At 39.9% G+C, this 21162-nt stretch overlaps 1 protein-coding gene across 7 annotated transcripts in view; it reads right to left on the bottom strand.

The window, feature by feature from the left end:
* Positions 1–16874: 16874 nt before the first annotated feature.
* The window catches only part of plch1 (phospholipase C, eta 1), a 50575-nt gene continuing 46287 nt past the window's right edge, over positions 16875–21162 (bottom strand). For 5 of the 7 annotated variants that reach the window (XM_058079508.2, XM_058079510.2, XM_058079509.2 and 2 more), the window contains one exon: positions 16875–20830. In XM_058079508.2, the coding sequence (XP_057935491.2) occupies positions 18417–20830 (2414 nt within the window). In that variant the 3' untranslated portion in view covers positions 16875–18416. The remainder of the gene's footprint in view (positions 20831–21162) is intronic. The other 2 variants (XM_058079511.2, XM_058079512.2) reach the window with 1 other exon arrangement.

Here is a 21162-nt window from a genome sequence, read left to right as displayed (position 1 = left end):
TTTTAATTTGGCAAGATCCTGTAACACTCCTAACGATTATTATTTTTTAGTGCATGTGAACGTACTGAGTTTACCTGAATGCTGACTGGCTAACTAATGAGTGGTGAAAAATGAGGATGTAAAGCCTTGTTACAAGCATTGATTGTACAGACGAACCTTGTGTGTTAAGAAGAGTCGTGTCACACCGTGCCATTTGTGTCAGCCAAGGTTTTTTGTGCCATTTGTCCGACGAAACGTCAAGATTTCCTTTTTCCCCCGAAGGACCAAATGTTTTATATCTCATTGGGGGAATTTGCCATGGCAATCAGTACTTGCACATTAGAAAAGTAATCAGTATAAGTGGATAATCAGCGTAAGTGGTCCATGCAAAGTAGCAAAGGGGTTTTGTTATTTCACCCCTAAAAACACTGTATGATGTGAGTCCAAGAGGCCAGCCTTAGTAAATGGACCTAATAACTGTAGTTGCACACTATCAAACTATTTCACTTACAAGTATTTCTCCAGTTGTAATGCTTTGCACTTGTTGTGTACGTGTGTGTTTTCAAACAATCTTGTGTGTGTGTGTGCGTTTTTGTGTGTGTGTGTATATATATATGTGTGTATGTACATATGTATCTTTATATGTATATGTGTATATATATATATATATTTACATACATACATATATACATATATTTATATTTGTGTCGATATATATGTCATGAAAATGCTGCTGTTTGCTGAAAAGTGCCCAAACTATTTTTGTGAATGAATTGTGTGCAATAAAATGGACAGGTGTTGTTCTGAAAGTTACAAATCTGTTTTTTGGAGTGCTGAGTTGCATACTGTGTACAGTACCTCATAAAAGTGGGTGCACTACTCGCATTTCTGCAAATGTGACAACACCAAAGAAGTGACACTCTTATACAATGCAGTCGTTTGACATTCCTCTCAATATAATAATGTGAGTAATCCCTTGTTTATTGTGGTTAATCAAAAAAAAAACAAATGTTACTACCCTTTAAATGTGTGTTTTTTTTAACATAATTAGAGCTCTCTAGACATGAGAAGTAACATCCCTATAGTCACCTTTAGTAGACATAATATGAGAAAATAGGACATATCGACTCACGCATGTCAGCATTAGAAGAGGGTGCACGAAAGTGGTGACGGATTACTGTACACCCATAAGTGATGACTGAACAACTGAAATGTGTTGTTATTTTGAGAGGACGGCTGTACACTGACTACTTTCTTTTGTATCAAAGTGTTGTTCTTTCAGTGTTGTCCCCTTGGAAAGCTATAGCTGCAGAAATGTAAGGGGTGTACTCGCTTTTTTGAGGTATGCTATATATACTATACAAGGTGGACCTAAAATTGGTATAACTGCTGGATGCTGACATTTTATCTTGTGGAGTTTATTTAAAATATTCATCAAGAGGTTGCCATTGTTTATGGGAGCCGGTGCTAATAAAAACAGAATGAAAAACTGTCCTAAGTGTATACCTATTTTTGGCCCACTCTGTGTATAAAGTGTATAATATATATATATAAATATAATGAATGTGTCATTTCTTTGTATTGGTATGAATTGAAGAGGCAAGGAACCCATTTCATCTGTGAAACAAGAAGCCTTTGTGTTGATCTTTGAAGTTGCATGTTTATGTTGTGTAAAGTGGAGAGCATGTCCTGATGTGTTGATCACACAGTGTACCTGTAGATCTGTTGCTGGGGCATGACCTTTTTTTTCCCCTCCTGTACATTAGCCCTTTTATGTGCAATGGTTTTCAAAAATATTCTGCCTTTTAAGTGTGCACTTGGTGTCGTCTACCAGTTTTCTACCAGTCTATGTTTTATTTTAAAGTATGGGAAACATATATATATATATATATATATATACACACACACTCACACATCTGGTCACTGTTTGATGGCATTGTTCTTGTTAAATGTGAATGGTTTCATGTTTCACTCTTGAGTGTCTGCAGTATGTGTATAGTTAATATAAATATACAGTATATACATACTGGTTTGCATATTCTTTATACTGTAGCCACTTGATTACAACCTGCTTTCTGAAAGATGTATTTTTTGTCTTTGATACTGTATTTAGCTTGGAGAAACTATAATTTTTGTGATAGACTGCACATTTTGTTTTTTTGTGTGCGTGCGTGTGTTTCACAATTTGCTCTTAAAAAAACTGACAATACCACTTTGTATTTTAGGATTCGTGGTTGTACTAATTCTGAATTTGATAGTGTTTTTTGGCTTTGCAGTCCTGTTGTTATTTTGTAAATGCATAACATGCAAATAAAAACACAACTAATTCCACATGTGGTGGTGTTTTCAATTGAAAAAAACAATTGGCACCAAACGCTCAGAATTACAAGTGTGCCTGAACGCCTCACGGCGCGAGGAGACTGAAGCAGGAAGTAGACAGATGCCGAGTCATCAGCAAACAGGTGAGTTTGAATGATTACTTTGTACATTGAAAATGTTTTATCTTGAAGATTTATTTGATATTGGTGTTCCCATTAATCCCCCGCACGGTGCATTAACCTGAAGATGAGGCTTTATCTGTGGTTATATGTAATTTTGTATTTCGTACACTTATGAAGGGGGTTGTGGTTAACAGGTAGGATAAAAACTAGCAAACTGCTGTCGGTGCTGGGCTAGCTTTTCTAAGAATGCTGCATTCAGGTACATCACCTATCCTCTCCTGTGAAAGCTGCCGCTGCATTCAGCGACACTTGGAAATCACAGGAAACACACCCACTCATGCACCTGCAGCCAAAATCACGCGATATTTACAAATACAACAACTTGTTGCTCATAAAATTAAGACAATGTTACAAAATAACAGACATCAACGTCAGACAAATAGACTTTAAACAGTCATAGTGGGGGAAAAATGAAGCTCAAAATCAATCAATTCAAAGGGAAGGATGCCAACATCAGAGTGGAATAAAAGATATGTAGGATGATGACTTATCTATTTATCAGTGCTCATGTCAAATGTTATCTTAATGGCACCATGCAAAATACACATTTTGTACCCAGAATTACCACAAAATCAATTAACCAATGAATCATCTTCAATATTTATTTCAAGGTTTCAGGTCAAATGTCTGACGAGGTATGCTACTGTAAAACGCTGGGAACCTCTGGTATAGAGGACCAGAACCTGAAGGTATTTCAGTGGTAGAAGAATAGGGTAATCATTTGTCCTCAAATTAATAGTTGGATGAACCTCTTAAGAAATTTATGACTCCCCTTTGCTGCCAGTCTCCTTCAGAGTACCTAAACAAAGCTATCTATAAATTTGTCTTTATTCTCTGGATTAAGGTTGTCACGACATGGGCTGTTGGCCTCTTGCCTGTAATGGAACCTTTGTGAGGCTTTGCAAAAACGTAAGAAATATTGCTGCTTGAATCCAACTCTGACGTAACCAAGAACGACAAAAATCTTCATTGAAATAGCATGAGGTTCATCATCACATGCCAATGCCATATGGGAGGGGGAGAAGAAATGTCCAAGAACATATTCCCTGAGTTTATAAACAACATAACAGTATATTACATTTTATTAATTCATTCAGTTTCTACCGCTTTTCCTCATGAGGGTCACAAGGGGTGCTGGAGCCTATCCCAGCTGTCTTGGGGCGAGAGGTGGGGTAGACGCTGGACTGGTCGCCAGCCAATCACAGGGCACATATAGACAAACAACCATTCACACTCACATTCATACCTATGGACAATTTGGAGTCACCAATTAACCTAGCATGTTTTTCGAATGTGGGAGGAAACCAGAGTACCTGCAGAAAACCCACGCATGCACGGGAAGAACATGCAAACTCCACATAGAGATGGCCGAGGGTTGAACTGAACCCTAGCTGTGAGGTCTGCGCACTAACCACTCGTCCGCTGTGCAGCTCCTACAGTGCATCCGGAAAGTATTCACAGCGCTTCACTTTTTCTACATTTTGTCATGTTACAGCCTCATTCCAAACTGTATTAAATTAATCTCTTACCTCAAAATTCTACACAAAATACTCCATTATGACAATGTGAAAAAAGGTTTTTTTGACATGTTTTGAATTTATTAAAAATAGAAAACAAAAAAATCACATTTACATAAGTATTCACAGCCTTTGCTTAATACTTTGTTGATCCACCTTTGGCAGCAATTACAGCCTCAAGTCTTTTTGAATATGATCCCACAAGTTTAGCACACCTATCTTTAGGCAGTTTTGCCCATTCTTCTTTGCAATAAGTCTCAAGCTCCATCAGGTTGGATGGGAGACGTCTGTGCACAGCCATTTTCAGATCTCTCCAGAGATGTTCGATCGGATTCAAGTCTGGACTCTGGCTGGGCCACTCCAGGACATTCACAGAGTGGTTCTGAAGCCAATCTTTTGAGATCTTGGCTGTGTGCTAATGTCTACTGTCTATATGGTCAAGGTACATGACCAGTCTACTGAGGTCAAGAGCGCTCTGGAGCAGGTTTTCATCCAGGATATCTCTATATATTGCCGCATTCATTTTCCTTCTATCCTGACTAGTCTGCCAGTTCCTGCTGCTGAAAAACATCCCCACAGCATGATGCTGCCACCACCATGCTTCACTGTAGGGATGGTATTAGCCTGGTGATGAGCAGTGCCTGGTTTCCTCCAAACATGGCGCCTGGCATTCACACCAAAGCATTCATCAGACCAGAGAATTTTGTTTCTCATGGTCTGAGAGTCATTCAGGTGCTATTTGGCAAATTCCAGACAGGCTGCCATGTTCCTTTTACTAAGGAGTGGCTTTCGTCTGGCCACTCTACCATACAGGCCTGATTGGTGGATTGCTGCAGAGATGGTTGTCCTTCTGGAAGGCTCTCCTCTCTCCACAGAGGAACGCTGGAGCTCTGACAGAGTGACCATCGGGGCCTTGGTCACCTCCCTGACTAAGGCCCTTCTTCCCCGACCGCTCAGTTTAGAAGGCCGGCCAGCTCTAGGAAGAGTCCTGGTGGTTCCAAACGTCTTCCATTTACGAATAATGGAGGCCACTGTGCTCATTGGGACCTTCAAAGCAGGAGAAATGTTTCTGTATCCTTCCCCAGATTTGTGCCTCAAGACAATCCTGTCTCGCAGGTCTACAGACAGTTCTTTTGACTTCATGCTTGGTGTTTGTGCTCTGACATGCACAGTCAACTGTGGGACCTTATATAGACAGTTATTATATTTCCAAATCATGTCCAATCAACTGAATTTACTGCAGGTGGACTCCAATTAAGCTGTAGAAAGATCTCAAGGATGATCAGTGGAAAAAAGATGCACCTGAGCTCAATTTTGAGCTTCATGGCAAAGGCTGTGAATACTTATGTAAATGTGATTTTTTTGTTTTCTATTTTTAATAAATTCAAAACATGTCAAGAAAACATTTGGAGTGTCACATTGTCATAATGGAGTATTTTGTGTAGAATTTTGAGGTAAGAGATTAATTTAATTCAGTTTGGAATGAGGCTGTAACATGACAAAATGACAGCTGGGATAGGCTCCAGCACCCTCCGTGACCCTCGTGAGGAAAAGCGGTAGAAAATGAATGAATGAATGAAATATATCAATGGCTATGTTATGATTCGATACTGCTCTTCCCCTCGGTATCGACACCGTTAAGACTTGAATCGATCTGCCCGCCCCTTCCTGCTATAAAACCACTTTCTGGTTGCATCCTAATGGTACTTGTACGAGATTGACAAAAGGCAGGTGCATGAATACGAAGCTTATTTTACCCAACTCCATTCTAACCCCGTTGTGTAACACTTGGCTATTCCCTCGCTAGCTGTAAACCTTTTTTCTTCCCCGGGATAGGTGTTTGCAGATGTGTTTATGATTGGTTTACATTGTGGGCTATCTGTGGACGTGCACGACCGGGAGGAGAGGGGAGAGAAGGGGATGGAGGTTGGTGAGATCAAATGGTTACAGCAGTTAGCGAGCAGACTGATAATGCAGTGGTGAGCTTTCAGCCAGGAAAAATAAAAGGGCCTGCATGACTAATGTGCATGTCATACATTCCCAATCAATGGAAAGGTTGGATTCAATGGAATATTCCACAAATCAAAGCTTTGCCAGGTTCATTAGCTTTTTGCATCCACAGAAAATAACAATTTCTGAATTCCAAGAGGTGATTCCAAAACCTGGGTAACGTTACACAGCCATTACAAAAAAATCATTTATTCCATTAACAATTGAGAAACAGCAATGACTTGTCATCTGAAAAATATTAGACATCCTGATTAGTCCGTACCAAGCAGTAGCTATAATGTTCCAGCTACCTGCTGACAGGAGCAAGAAGAAAAACATTTCAGGTCTCCACAGGGATGTGTCAATTTCTTTTTTTTCCCCCCTTCTACAGCCTGCCAATCTACTATTGGAAAAGTCTCATCTTAGCCAGACAGAACATTGAGCCCTCATTCCAACGTAAATTCTTTTTAATAGTCATGTGATGCAACACGGCGCCTGGCGTGGAGCAACAAGCAGGAGAAAAAACATAGCCAGTAGCGCCGCTCCTGGAATACTCTCCCGCATTTATTCAGGGTGTGCGGATTGATAAAAATATCAATCATATCGATACTAAGGATAGTATCACCTTGATACTAGCTTGATGAGCTTATCATTTTGCAATTGTTTTCTGTTTATTTTTAGAAATATGGTTTTGTTTGTGTTCATATTGTTAGAGAAACTTAGAGAATCATCTCTGGAACACAGCAGGGCTTTAGGGGCAAAAAGTCAAAAGAATTTGAGTTTGCCATGTTACCAGGAAGTTAGCCAACATACCAGGTAGTTAGCCATGGTATCAGGAAGTTTCACGTGTTAGCAGGAAGTTAGTCAGGCTAATAGGAAGCTTGCTAGGCCATCAGTAAATTAGCCAGATTAACAGAAAATTAGTGTCTACCAGGAAGTTAGCCAGGCTACCAGGAAGCTAGCCTTGCAATCAGAAAGTTAGCCAGGCTCACAGTAAGTAAGCCCAGCTACCAGGAGGTTACCTAGACTAAGTTAGCTATGTTACCAGTAAGTTTGCCAGGCCACTGGGAAGCTTGCTCGGCTATCAGGAAGTTAACCAGGAAGTTAGCCAGTCAATTGGGAAGCTTGCTCGGCTATCAGGAAGTTAGCCAGTCCATTGGGAAGCTTGCTAGGCTATCAGGAAGTTAACTAGGAAGTTAGCCAGTTTATTGGGAGGCTTGCTAGTAAATTAGTCAGATTAACAGAAAATTAGCGTGGCTACCAGGAAGTTAGCCAGGCTACCAGGAAGCTAGCCTTGCAAACAGAAAGTTAGTCAGGCTCCTAGTAAGTAAGCCCAGCTACCAGGAAGTTACCTAGACTATGTGGAAGTTAGCTATGTTACCAGGAAGTTTGCCAGGCCATTGGCAAGCTCGCTAGGCTATCAGGAAGTTAACCAGGAAGTTAGTCAGTCAATTGGGAAGCTTGCTAGGCTATCAGGAAGTTAACCAGGACGTTAGCCAGTCCATTGGGAAGCTTGCTAGGCTATCAGGAAGTTAACCAGGAAGTTAGCCAGTCCATTGGGAAGCTTGCTAGGCTATCAGGAAGTTAGCCAGTCTACCTTTTACACTTGTTTTTTTTACCAGCATTGAGTGTGTGCTTTTTGGGTTACTAAATAAAATATTCATGAATTAAATGCAAAAATCCTTGCATGTATTGATGCAATCAATGATCATTGAGCGGTTTTGCAGAGTATTTCATAAGTACTGTAGCTTGGCTAACTTTTCTCATGGGATGTCAGCCTCAGCACACACTGCTACAAAATCTTCAACAAACGGCAAATGTCTGTTGAAGGTTAAGATGAGCTGTGTGCAAGAATAAAGTTTTTTCACTCAGACCTTGCACAATGTCAGCGGACATCGTAAAACACTCACATTAACAAGCGGTAAAACACAACACAGTGAAAACACACACATCCAGCCCGAGTCTCACACACACACACACACACAGCCGTACTAGCATACTCTTTCTAAACTAAGTCAGTTCAGCCAGTTAGTTTCCATAACAGGAGTTTCAAAATGTTTATTTCAGAATGGAACGGTTCGTGTTTATGTTGAGATTCCGCCACAATTGAGCGGTCGGCTGGGGAAATAAACGTTACTTCTCCTCACAATGACATTGTTTCATTCACATGATTCTGCATTAAACAGTAAACTCCATTTTTGATTACTAGCAAACAGCGAAAGGTCTAAACAAACATTTTCTTTCTTATACGGGAGTCTAAGCTTTCTTTTTGTAGGTTCCATGTTTATATAGCTACCAAACACAATATGGTGAGTGTCAAAATCAGTCCAAATCATCTAAAATGGCCTGAACTGAAGGGGCTGTCTTTTGAAAAATGGCTGGGATTGAATGAGTTAAAACGCGTCATAGTTTGGCCATACCTGGTTGAGACATTACATCAAGGTAATTGATTGAAACGTCAACTAAAATGTTTGAAATATGGTGACAGAAATTCCAAACATTTATACACTATCCTATTTGATAAGTGGTAATTTAGAGGTAATTACTTGGCCATGTTATTTTTTTGGCCAATCTGGACAAGTCCATCCAACTTATGGTTAATGTTTCAGTGGTTTGGTTACAACGCCATCATATGTCCGACTTGAGGTGTAAAAAGATTAGCTTGTTAGCTTCTCTTTGCGTGTGCTGTGTGTCTGATATTAATGTTCACAGATGTTTCCATTGAAAACATGTTCAATATTTGAATCAATGTGCTTGCAATGACATCAAGACTGTGTTATTTTGGAACTGCACCTCTTGTTATTTATGTGACACATTTGTTCTTTACGCCACAATCCAGCCAGGAATACGGCTTTTCATCATTTATATTGCCAGGCAGAACTGAATGCCACGCATGCAAGATTCCATTAGAACCATTGTTGTTCACACCAGCAAATTTTCCTTTTTTTAAGCCACACAAATCATGGATGAAATTGTAATTTGCTGGTGTTCCCCTTTAGTAGGATTAAGTGATACTGAAAAACAGTATATGCATTGTCAGTATCATATATACCGAGACTGTTACATGCTAAAACATACGGTTGAGTGGAGTGTCGAATGCAGGAGCAAACTTTATTTTCTTGGTCAACACAAACTGGCAACACCCTCAACTTAAATAGTTCCGTAGTGAATTACTATATGTAAGAACCCAATAGCATGACACTGTGAAGAATGGATAGTGGTTCTTTTAGAGTTGGGACACTATAGACAGATTCCATCCAGGGAGTTCTTTAAATGTCTTCATTATGTGTGTGGGTGGTTTTCTGTGGTTTATCTGTCGTCTTTCTTGCATTCAAACAAGGTTCCTAGTTAACACAAATTGCAGTGGGAACCATTTAAGGGAGACAGAAAGTGGCCCAGGTCTGATGGTTAGTTGGGTTAGGGTAAAGCAAAGCCAGCAAAAGAGACCCAGGGTACAGGTGCAGGTCTACTGGTGAGATGGGTTAGTGTTCGTCTAAACACATTTATTTGACCATGTGATCAAGTGCTGTACATTTATTGGCTATATTTTGATAATGCAATGTACAAACCACATTTTTTTTGCTCTTCCCCCACAAATATTAGGCCTAGGGTAGGAGACTGATTTAAGAAAACCAAAACAAATGAAATATATTTTGCAGTCATGGATTCATTTACGGTCTGGAAGGACTATGAATTTTATGGCCTAAAATTAAGTTACATAAGCAAGAGTGGAAAAGCTGTAGGCAATGACAGAGAACTGTGTGCTTTCAAACAATCATCTCATTATACTCCAGTCTCATGTAAGTGTGCTGGCCACCCAAACTTTTCCACAGACAATGCATCAAAACACACACCACTGCACGGCCAAACGCTCTTAATCGTTGCTGCAGATGAAAATTTAATGACTCTCTCCAGTTTTTGTTTTTTTAACTGAAAAACAAATATTCATCATTATGTCATATACAGTGTTATATTTTCATTTTATTTCAGATAAATCATTCTCACATAATAAAGTGTACTGTGAAAATTGAATGATGGTGTTTCTCTGTATGTGCATTCGAACAGTTATTCTAAGAAATATACAGAGTGGTGCTGTAGTTTGTCATTAATCCTTTCCAGAAGGTCCGATTCACACCAAAACCGACTCTATAGAAAATAATGTCAACCAAATTAATACCTTCCAAACACCCAAAAACGTTAACACAAAACCATTTTATTCGCGATGTCCGATAATTAGCGGTAAATGTGATATCGTTTGATATGCACTACTAACTACTTCAGAGAGCAGCACAAACTGGGTCTAACAAGGACAGAAAAACGATGCACCAACTGTGCAAGAAGACAAATATCTGAGAGTGTGTAGTTTAAGACAAAGATGCCTCACAGGTCGTCACCTGGCAGCTGCACTAAATAGTAGCCGTCAAACACCAGTGTCGGTATCAACAGTGAAGTGGCGACTTCAGGATGCTGGACTTCATGGCAGGACTGCCAAGAATCAGAATCAGAATGCCTTTTATTGTCATTTTACATATAGTAGAATGAAATTGCAGGAAAAATCCATATCTCAGACTGGCCAAAAAAATTTCCAAGTGATCACAAACTTTTGAGCGGTAGTGTAGGTTTCTGATTTTTTTTTCCCGATCATGGAAACCGATATTTTAATGCTGTATACGAGACATATGTGGTCATTCCAGCACAGGAGATTACACATATTGGTATCCGATGATATCGGTATCAGAAATTGAGAGTTGGACGATATTGTGTATTACCAATTTTGGACATACCTACATTTTAATAACAATACCTGTAGTTTTACATTAAGAAAATAATGCAAAAATAATTACAAATGACAAACAAATAGGCAACTGACCATTTAACATCACTTTTACTGAGTTTAGCAAATAGGGAGTGGGAGGAGACGAGATGATGCTTTTTAATTGTCACTGAATGCCACCAATAATCTTTAGGGTCTGTTCAAAGGTTTTTAACATGTAGTTTTACATTCAAAAACAATGCAGTATGTTTTTGATGCTAAATGCAGGCTTAAAATAAATTTGTCCAACAGATCCCAACACAAGCAGCACCACACACGGAGTTGGGACACAGCGCGGCCTTGCGTTGTTTACATACCTCTGAAATGATGACGTCTTCTCTTTAAGCCGTAAAATTCGAAGGTCTCGGCCTTGTCTTGGTACGGTCCATCACCATTCTCTTTTGTGTGGTCCATGTGTTTGTTACATTGTGTCTCTTTCGCTGGCAGCAGCAACACTGATGAAAACAAACACTGTTGCCCAAATATGGTGCCCGCTATCTATGCTGCATTTTTGCAATTACGTGCAAACCGTGCGCCATATTGCACACTAACCAAGCGGACGAACACAAACTGAGTGAACCGAGGTACCACTGTATATAATAAACATGCAATGTATAATAATTGGCTGCACGGCGGTCAGTTAGCGCGCATAAAAATGTCTATTTTTGACACGCTCAAACCAATTCCAATTTCAGCTCAACATTTACAATAAAAGTGACTGTTGTAACTACTGTATTAGGTGTGATTCAGTTCCAGAACCTTCCCCTTCTCTCTTCAATTGCTATTGTTCAGTCACATTCAAGTATTTATATAAGTATAAAATGTAATATAGGGGCTGCACAGCAGTCGAGTGGTTAGCGCGCAGATCTCACAGCTAGGAGACCAGGGTTCAATTCCACTCTCGGCCATCTCTGTGTGGATTTAGCATATTCTCCCCGTGCATGCGTGGGTTTTCTCCGGGTACTCCAGTTTCCTCCCACATTCCAAAAACATGCTAGGTTAATTGGCGACTCCAAATTGTCCATAGGTATGAATGTGAGTGTGAATGGTTGTTTGTCTATATGTGCCCTGTGATTGGCTGGCCACCAGTCCAGGGTGTACCCCGCCTCTCGCCCGAAGGCAGCTGGGATAGGCTCCAGCACCCCCGCGACCCTCGTGAGGAAAAGCGGTAGAAAATGAATGAATGTATAATAATTGCATGAATATATATTTTATTGTATTTGTCTTTTGTTCTCAAAAATATTAATAAAATGATGACTTTTGTGGTGTTGAAAGGTACACAAATATAAATTTTGGCATACCTGTCAACCTTTGCATGACTATGAAGTCTAGCCATATATCGTTTTCTCATCAAATTAGCATTATCAGCATTATCCTGGTGATGTGGAATGCTAAGTCATTGTTTTCGTTTTGTTGCCGTGGACACTATCACTACTGACGTCAAACAATGCTCTCAATTTCCAAATAATCTTCCCAACAATCCCAGAGGTGGCGTCTGGAAGTCTCAGCAGCCCAGGTTTATATGGCAAAGCAAGCGTCTGCTTTTTCACTTTGTTCATTCATAAGCTGTGAGCCATTCGCCGTATTCCCGTGTGTGCTGAAAGGACGGCTCTTACCAGGACAAAACTGTGACATAAGGCGCGTGCTGCTCATATTGAAAGCATCACTTTTTCCCCTCGTTAACAAGCAGTCCTCGTCTACTACGACTAAGACCAGCTTCAGTTTCGAAACAAACAGCAATAATATTTGGATCACTTGATGGATTTCTTTGAGCAATTAAGTGAATTCCAACTCAGCAATTAACCATCAAAAAAGGGTCTGGAGGTTGCTTTTTTTCCATTATTTCATTGCAAAGTCTTTTCCATTGCATTACCGGGAAGCCGTGGAAAAGCCGACCTGACAGCAGTGACAGTAAAACGCATACGACACCTGCGACATTTTCCAGTAGTCCTGGTGTCAAGTCAGCACATGTGCTCCATTTGGGAGCACAAATGGAGGCCAGAACCTGCATATGACTTTCAGAGAACATGACAGGACATTTTTCACTATTATATCCTATACAGTGGGGGAAATACTTGCTCCATCCAAGAATCCAGAGGTTTTATGATAGCTTTATTGTAGCAGAGAGGCAGAATGTAAAAACATACCATTAAATAAAGGTTATTAATTAATTGGTATATAGTATTTGATCCCAGACTAACCAGCAAGTATCCTGATCCCCACAGACTGGTTATGTACCCATGAAGCACACTAATTAGGCTAATTTTTTAGGGGGCGGGCTGAAAAAAGTCTCTTTCCCTATGGGGAGAACATGCAATCTTCATGCCCAAGCGGAGATTTGAACACCGATCTCCGGACTGTGTGGCCAATATGCTAACCACCTCTTCACCGTGCGGCCCTGCCTGCCCGTGGTGGGTTTGAAAGAATCTGATGCAATATTGCTAATAGCATAAACAAAGCTCTAAAGTCCACCATTGTTGTTGTTGTTGTTTCGTGCACGGGGATTGGGTCAGTGATGTCAGTGGTAGAATTTAAATGAGTAGATTGCAATATTTTGTCATATTTTCTCACTGTACTTAATAATGTAATGTAAAAATCTTGTCTCGTCTCGTCATTACAGATGATGATCAGGAGCAACTGAAGGGGTCAGTATCTTGCCTAGGGATACTTCAACATGGTCACAGAAGAACTGAAGATCAAACCAGCAACTTTAAGGTTGGTCTACTACCTGAGCCTTGCCGCACAAAGTATCTTTAGTATTACATATATTTTGTAGTTTTATTTTACTACTAAAAAAGGGACAATTTGTTTTGGTTTTCAAATTTTTTGTCTTTTGTCTTTCCATTAATAACAAAACTGCACGGCTGCACGGCGGTCTAGTGGTTTGCGCAGGCCTCACAGCTAGGAGACCAGGGTTCAATCCCACCCTCGGCCATCTCTGTGTGGAGTTTGCATGTTCTCGCCGTGCACGCATGGGTTTTCTCCGGGTACTCCGGTTTCCTCCCACATTCCAAAAACATGCTAGGTTAATTGGTGACTCTAAATTGTCCATAGGTATGAATGTGAGTGTGAATGGTTGTTTGTCCATATGTGCCTGTGATTGGCTGGCGACCAGTCCAGGGTGTACCCTGCCTCTTGCCCGAAGACAGCTGGGATAGGCTCCAGCACCCCCGCGACCCTCGTGAGGAAAAAGCAGTACAAAATGAATGAATAATAACGAAAACAGTATTTGTCAACCATTAATGGCACGTCAATGATCCCAGCACTTGGGAGAATTATTCATCCTCTAATAATAAACTAATAATGAAATGGGAAATTAATTACAAATACCTCAGAATTGTTCCCCCAAATATTTTTTTTTTACTTCTTATTGGCTCAATACCAAAATTTGCCCCATCCTATTGCTCAGCCCAACGTTTACCCTGCTTTAAATAAGAATGGATGAAATGTAATCCACCGCCTGATCATTTTGACCACCTTTGAAAAGACACAAGGGACTTTTCCACTTGCTGAAACAGTTGACCTGGCTGATAGGAGCTGCTGAGAGCAGGGGTGGGGTGCAGTGGAATGATTCTATGTCTGCATCACGCTTCATCTCAGGAATGTTCGCAGGTTCCTTTCCAGGACTGCTGACGTCAGGAGTGGCCTTGGATTGAAAACAGCTAGTTTAGAAGTAAAATGACATGCAGATGGCTTTTATGATGACATGTGTTACTGTAAATAGAACTCGGATTTTATTCTCTTAATTTAGAGTTGTTGTTTTTTTTTTTTTTTTAATCCCCAAAATCACTGACACTCTTGCATTCTCGGTTTTCCCACTGAATCAGTGAAAAGCACATCTCTTTATTAGAGAGACTTATTATGAGGAAAAATAATGTTATTTTAGGGTAATAAAGTTTGTGGTTGGGAAAAGGATTAGAATATTATGGGAATAAAGTCCAAATATTGTGGCAATAAAGTCATAATATTAGGAGAAAAAATGTCTGAAGATGATTTAAGAAAAAGTTGGAATATTTGAAATAAACAGGAAAAATTGGGTTCATACTAATAATAAGTGTTTTAATATTATTATAATAATATTATTATAATATTATGGGAATAAAGTCCAAATATTGTGGCAATAAAGTCATAATATTATGAGAAAAAAAAATGAAAAAAAAGTTGAAATATTTGAAAAAAAACAGGAAAAATGGGGTTCATACTAATAATAAGTCTTTTTACCAATGTCACAAAGCTGGGATGCAGTTTTTTATTGAAATATATACAACTCAGCATATTTACATGTGCTGTGTTACAAAATATCAAAGTGGCCCTCGCATCCTTTCATTTTTCGGTATGTGGCATCCTTCATCTATTGGAATCATTTTTCGAAAATCGAATAACCAGGGCAAAAGTCCCAGACTTCTTAAGAGCAACATTTGACCCTTTAAGGCCACTCTAGTTCTCTGTAAATATACTTAAACCAAAATGATATATCCATACCTGGCGATCCATAAAGGAGCCCAATAATCTGAAAAACAATACGTTCAAAACATTATAAAATACAGTCCGATATATATTTGTCAGCAAGCACCGCACAGTGTCTCCACAGCCCCCAGTTCCCGTGCTGGCAGACTAAATAAGCAAAGGTCTGATTTTGTCTGCTCACATTGAGACAGAATCAACGTATCAACTTTTTCAATCAGGAGAGCAGACAGCACTCCTCATTTACAGTAACCTACCTTACATAAGTCCGCGGCAAACGACACATCTGGAAATCGACTATTTTCAACGTCAGGCCGCAGATTGCCCTGGGCAAAAGCTTCACAAATGGACTATACATTGTACAGAGACATATAATATTATACGCATTATACAACAAAAGGTTATTGTATCTTTATTGTATCTTTTATCAGAAAAAAACATTAGTTTTTTTACGTTTTTTAGTAATATGCAGTAGAACATCTGTAAGTTTCAGTAAAATATCAGTTCTCAACAAAAAAAGGGAAGAAAAGGGCTTTTTGGGAATAGATACAAATTTAGCCAAAATGTCTAAACAACTATGCCACAACATAAACAACCCAAAAAACTGTTGTTAACATGAATAGAAACATTTTATTTACAAATATAACACCATGAATTACCTACAATTTTCACATTGGTGTTATAAACCATGCCATACATGTTGTATATGTATGTATGTATGTGTGTGGGTGTGTGTGTGTGTGTGTGTGTGTGTGTATGGATGTATGTATGTATGGATGTGCACTACCACTCAAACGTTTGGGTTGTGCATCGTTTTTCTGTCCTTGTTAGACCCAGTTTGTGCTGCTCTCTGAAGGGAGTAGTTCACAGCATGGTAAGAGATTTTAGTTTTAGTTTAGATTTTTAGATGGCTTTTCTAATCATCTATTAGCCTTATAAAATGATGAACTTGGATTAGCAGCCATACCAGGAGATTGATGCAGAGGACTGACAGTTGTTGATAGTAGGCCTCTATGCAAAAATGTACATCCTTATTTGAAAATTATTTGATTCATTTTAATTGCTTGTGAAATAGAAAAAAATTGTTTGTGAAATGCATGAAAATTAGTTATTCTTTGGAAAAAAAAGAAATTTGCAAATGATCCCAAACTTTTGAGCGGTAGTGTATGTATGTATGTGTGTGTGTATGTAGTATTTATATATCTATATATATATGTGTGTCCTCAATGCGTAACGTAATCTCAACGCCACAAGATTCATGACGTGCCTTGTCACTCACGATGTATGTGTGTGTATGGATGGATGGATGTATGTATATATGGATGTATGGACCCCAACCGCAACCCTAACCCCCTAACCCTAACCCCAACCCCAACCCTTTCTTAGTATGTATTTCCATCTAGTGGTCACTTTAATGTACTGCTATTTCTACTTGGTATGTACTGCCATCTACTGGTATGTACTGTTTATTAAGGACCAACTACCGTATAGTTGTGAGTGCTGAGGAATAGAATAAAGGTTTTATGCTGTGAAATCATGATGGCTGACTCAACGGGCCTCCGTCTCATTGTAGTGTGTGCATAGGCACGTGCCACATCATCAGACCAGATCAAATATCTCAATAATTTTATTGCATTGGTAGGATGCTCACAGTCCTCAGATGAGCAACAATACAAAGAAAAAAAGATGATCTAACACTGGAACAATCAAAAATAAAAATTACACATTTGCTACAGTCCATCCCTAGACATTACTTTTTTTTTAATATTTGCATTCCATTTGAGTTATATAAAATAAAATAACCAGAACCAACAAGAGATCGTTTGTATTCTGTATCAAAACAATTAAAAAAATAAGAGGATTTATGTTCCAAATCTTTCAATGTTATTCAACATATATAAATCATAAAGAGCAACAATTCCAAGTACAGAAGTTTTGATGTTGAATTGCACCCAATGTGAGCTTTCATCCTCCCCAATGCAACCAACTGTGCTGATTCTGTGCAAAACTTGTTGGGTTGGTGCAACATCTTCTGTAGTAGAAAGTGGTGCATAGTCATGCTTGACATGTTCACAGGTAACATGCACAAACATCCACGTCATGTACAGTCAGAACTGGATCCAAGACAACGGCAGAACTATTTACACTTCATGGAAAAGAAGGAAGACTTTCATGGTCATGACCTTTTGTCTTTAACTACACATTCGACTGATACCAAGACACACATTCTGCTTAAAAATAGATTTTTTTGTTTTTTGTTTTTTTTGTTTCACAGTCAGTGTACGCGGTTTGGACAGGACGTTACAGGGACAAAAATAACAAGTATTATTAACTTTTTGGAGAGAAACCACTTTCCCAAGTTCATTTAAACATTAAGCAGAATATCAACAATACACTGCCAGACTAGAAAAACTTGTAACTATTCAAATGTAGACATTTCATACATGAAAATCATGCTGCCAGACTGAACAATGCTGTATGTGCAGTATCTCACTCAAGTGAATAACTACTTTTTTACAGTATATCTTCTCAAGGGACAATACAAGAGAAATTAAACATGAATGTACAGATCAGTGGTACTCATGGCCAGTTGGACTCGTTAGGGTGATGGGTGTTGGATGGGTTTGTTTACAAAACAAATGCTGAAAAAATTACTATATGGTAATGATTTGATTTGATTTGAAAATACATAAAATAAGTTTTTTCCCGGTATACATCACATATTACAATTCACAATTCGAAATGGGCAAAAGAAGTCGGAAGAAACAGAGCGTGTTCAATTCTACACCCTCTTTGTTCCACATTGCTAATACATTGATTCACTTCCTATTCAGCATGTGCCAGTTCTGAAATAACATCAAAAAAACATACTGTCATCCCCCATTTATTGCATCTAACTGCTTCCACACCACAGTATGATGAGTGAATTTGTGTTTAATTATTTTATTTAGGACAGCAAATCTATACTGATGACTAACATGAGTTATGCCCAAGTTAAATTTCTATAGTATTGTCCCTTGAAAAGATATTGCAAACTATGTGGTGTGTACTAACGTGTAGGAGACACTTTATGTATCATTTGAAATATTAACGGGGTAATTTTGATATGGAGAAAAGTTAGTCCCAAGTCCCAAGAGATAGCTCATGATCAAGCTAAAGTCGGAGCAGAAAGTAGACCTCTGGCTCTGATGAAAAGCGTGAGACATCCGAAAAGGGAAAAGAGTCATCGGTAGAGTAGCGATCTGCCTGTTGATGGCTGTTTGCGTAGCGTAATGATGTACAAGTTCCCTCAGTTCCAGTTCCTTCTTCCATTTGGCCTAAGTACCCTGTGATGTAGGAGCCAGTCGAGTGTCTGTTAACAGCAGGGTTTTGCAAGGCTGGTTTATTCCTCAAAACGACCTCACCCACGTTGGTGGTGCTATCGATCATGCCAAATCGTGGTTTCAGAGCTTCTTGCTGTCTTTCCCGAGCACGACTGTTGATGTGTCGTACTCGGCTTTGGCTACGAGATGACAAACGACGAGTAAGAAGTGGAGGGGAGTCGTCAATGTCCTGGGAAGTAGGGGGATCTATGCTAGTCATCAGTGGGAATTTCGCCTCCATTTCTCTTTCTGTTTCTACGTCCAGACTGACCAATTTACGCAACTGTTCAGTCAATGGATCACAAGACTGCGAGTGGAGAGTTCCTCCTCCCACTGTGGTTCCCATCTTTTTTTGTTTCCTCATGTGTGGAGTGATAAAACTGCGACTAATGATGTGGTATTTGCTCTGGAAGTTACATGAAATGTCCTCAGAGGTCAGGTCTCCAAGGGACTTGGACTTGCATGGGGTGTTGACTGTAGAATCAGCGTTCGTCAACTGGGCAACTGTCGATAAAGAACGCTGAGTTGAAATCTTTGGATCTCTGGTGTCAGACTGCACTTGGATGCCAGAAACCCTTAGGTTCCATGAATGACTGGGAATCGATGACTGGGTTTGGAAGCAAGTTTGAGAGTTCAAAGAGGGTGCCCACTCGGAAGAGGATGCAATGTCACCATAGTCCGCATGACTGTACAACGTTTCACGAGCTGTAGACGAACTTAGCACAGAGTGAATCGGAAGACTTTCAGAGGAGAACCCATCACGGATGGTGCTTTCATGCGCTGTGGCTCTATAGCCTTGTCTTCCTGGATGAATGTTCCCATTGTAGCCTCTCTGTGGTGTGAAAGATCTGTTATACTGAATAGACATTGGAGTGTTTTGAGGACTCGTGTAGTCATTGTGACTTGGTAGTCTTGATCTCTGGGGTTTAGAGTCTATGGGTCTGTGGATTAGCGAAGACTGGATGCCGGATTGGTGATTCATAAGCTGATGGGCACTCTGTGGGGAGGCACATTGTGGAAACATCGGGTACTCTTGCAGAGGCTCACGATAAAGAGGATGATGTTTCTGTTGGGAGTATTCCAGGGTGCACTCGTTTTGGTAAATAGCGTTCTGTTTCGTAGGACTTTGTAGAGTCTTCCATGTATGTCTTAGTGTTGGATCATCATCGACATATATTTCCACCTCTGTGGTGGAGTTGTTTCTGGATGAGAAATTACATCTTTGAGTAGTATTCTGATGTTCTTTACTTATAGGAATGGGCGGGTCGAACACTTCCTCATAGATACTCTCCTCAGACTCCTTGGGATCTTCATTTTGTCTTCCCTTTGTGAGACGGTCGTCACAACAGATCTTATTGTGTCCATACCCTAAACCGTGAAGCACATCTATGGGCGAGGAAGTCATCTTATCTGCCTGAACGTGACCTGTCTGATTCTTCAGATTGTACACAGACACAGGTGAAAGCATCTCCTCATCCAGAATGGTGTAGACCTCCTCAAGATCAGCAGTTTCTGGACTGGAGAAGAGGCCTGTGTCTCTTTTGGAAATCTCACAAGACGAAATGGTGAAGTGGTTTGTTTCTAATGGAGATGTTTTCTTGGCTGGAGACCTGAAATCCTGTGGCTCACGAGGAGTGGGAGGCAAAATTGTGGAGTGATAACCAAGGGTATGATCATGGGAGGGGCTGTTTTGGTCAGTGCATTCAAACCGACCAATCTGAGCAGATATAGAGCCTCGTGGGTCTTGGTCATTGCCTAAGGACATGGCGTCAATAAGTCTGGAGATGGCGCTGTCATTCAAAGAAGTAGGACTCTTCACATCATGGTCCATGTTGACCGGGGAAAGAGGAGAAGCCGTGGAGGAAGGAGCAGGGGAGGAGGACACTGAAGCTGCGACTGTGAACATTGTGCTGGTTGAAGATATTTCTGGTTTATCTGATATACTTTGGTTATTGGTGGTCCCTGCAGATTGGCTCTTAAATTGGTTGACTCGATTGTTACCTGCCTGGTAGTTGACATAGTCATCCTCATTTCTTATGCTACCTTCACCGATAACCAGATAAGAGGCCTCCTGTGGCTTGTTGAGATCCTTTTTCCAATTGTTGTAGGTCTTAGAAGGGGATTGGACCTTTTCCCCATTCGAGGCTGAGGAATTTGTGAGAAGATCCACAGAGGAAGACCTTGGTCTGTTGAAGCAGAAATTTCCTGTGGATGAAAATATTTGGATATTAACAAATATTATTATAGACAATTCGATTTGATGCAGGACACAAAGCCATCCAACCAATAGCAATGACCATAATTAACAGGCCAGCCAATACAATGCAAACCACAGACAGATGGATCACCACGTACAACAGAAAATGGGGCTTTGGAGAATCCATGTTTGCAAACATCATTTTGGGTAATGGTATTGATAATCATGGGATCAAAAGGGTACAGCGATATATTCCTTATAACACTTTCAAATGTCCCCATTCCATGACATAGTACCACTCGTCTCGCCTTGAGCTGAGTCAGTGGGTTTTCCACCTTTA

The sequence above is a fragment of the Doryrhamphus excisus genome, linkage group LG8 (genome assembly GCF_037039965.1).
Source record: "Doryrhamphus excisus strain RoL-2023G ecotype Guam linkage group LG8, RoL_Dexc_Guam_v1.1, whole genome shotgun sequence".
Lineage (NCBI taxonomy): Eukaryota > Metazoa > Chordata > Actinopteri > Syngnathiformes > Syngnathidae > Doryrhamphus > Doryrhamphus excisus.
This window is presented reverse-complemented; position numbering and strand designations above follow the sequence as displayed.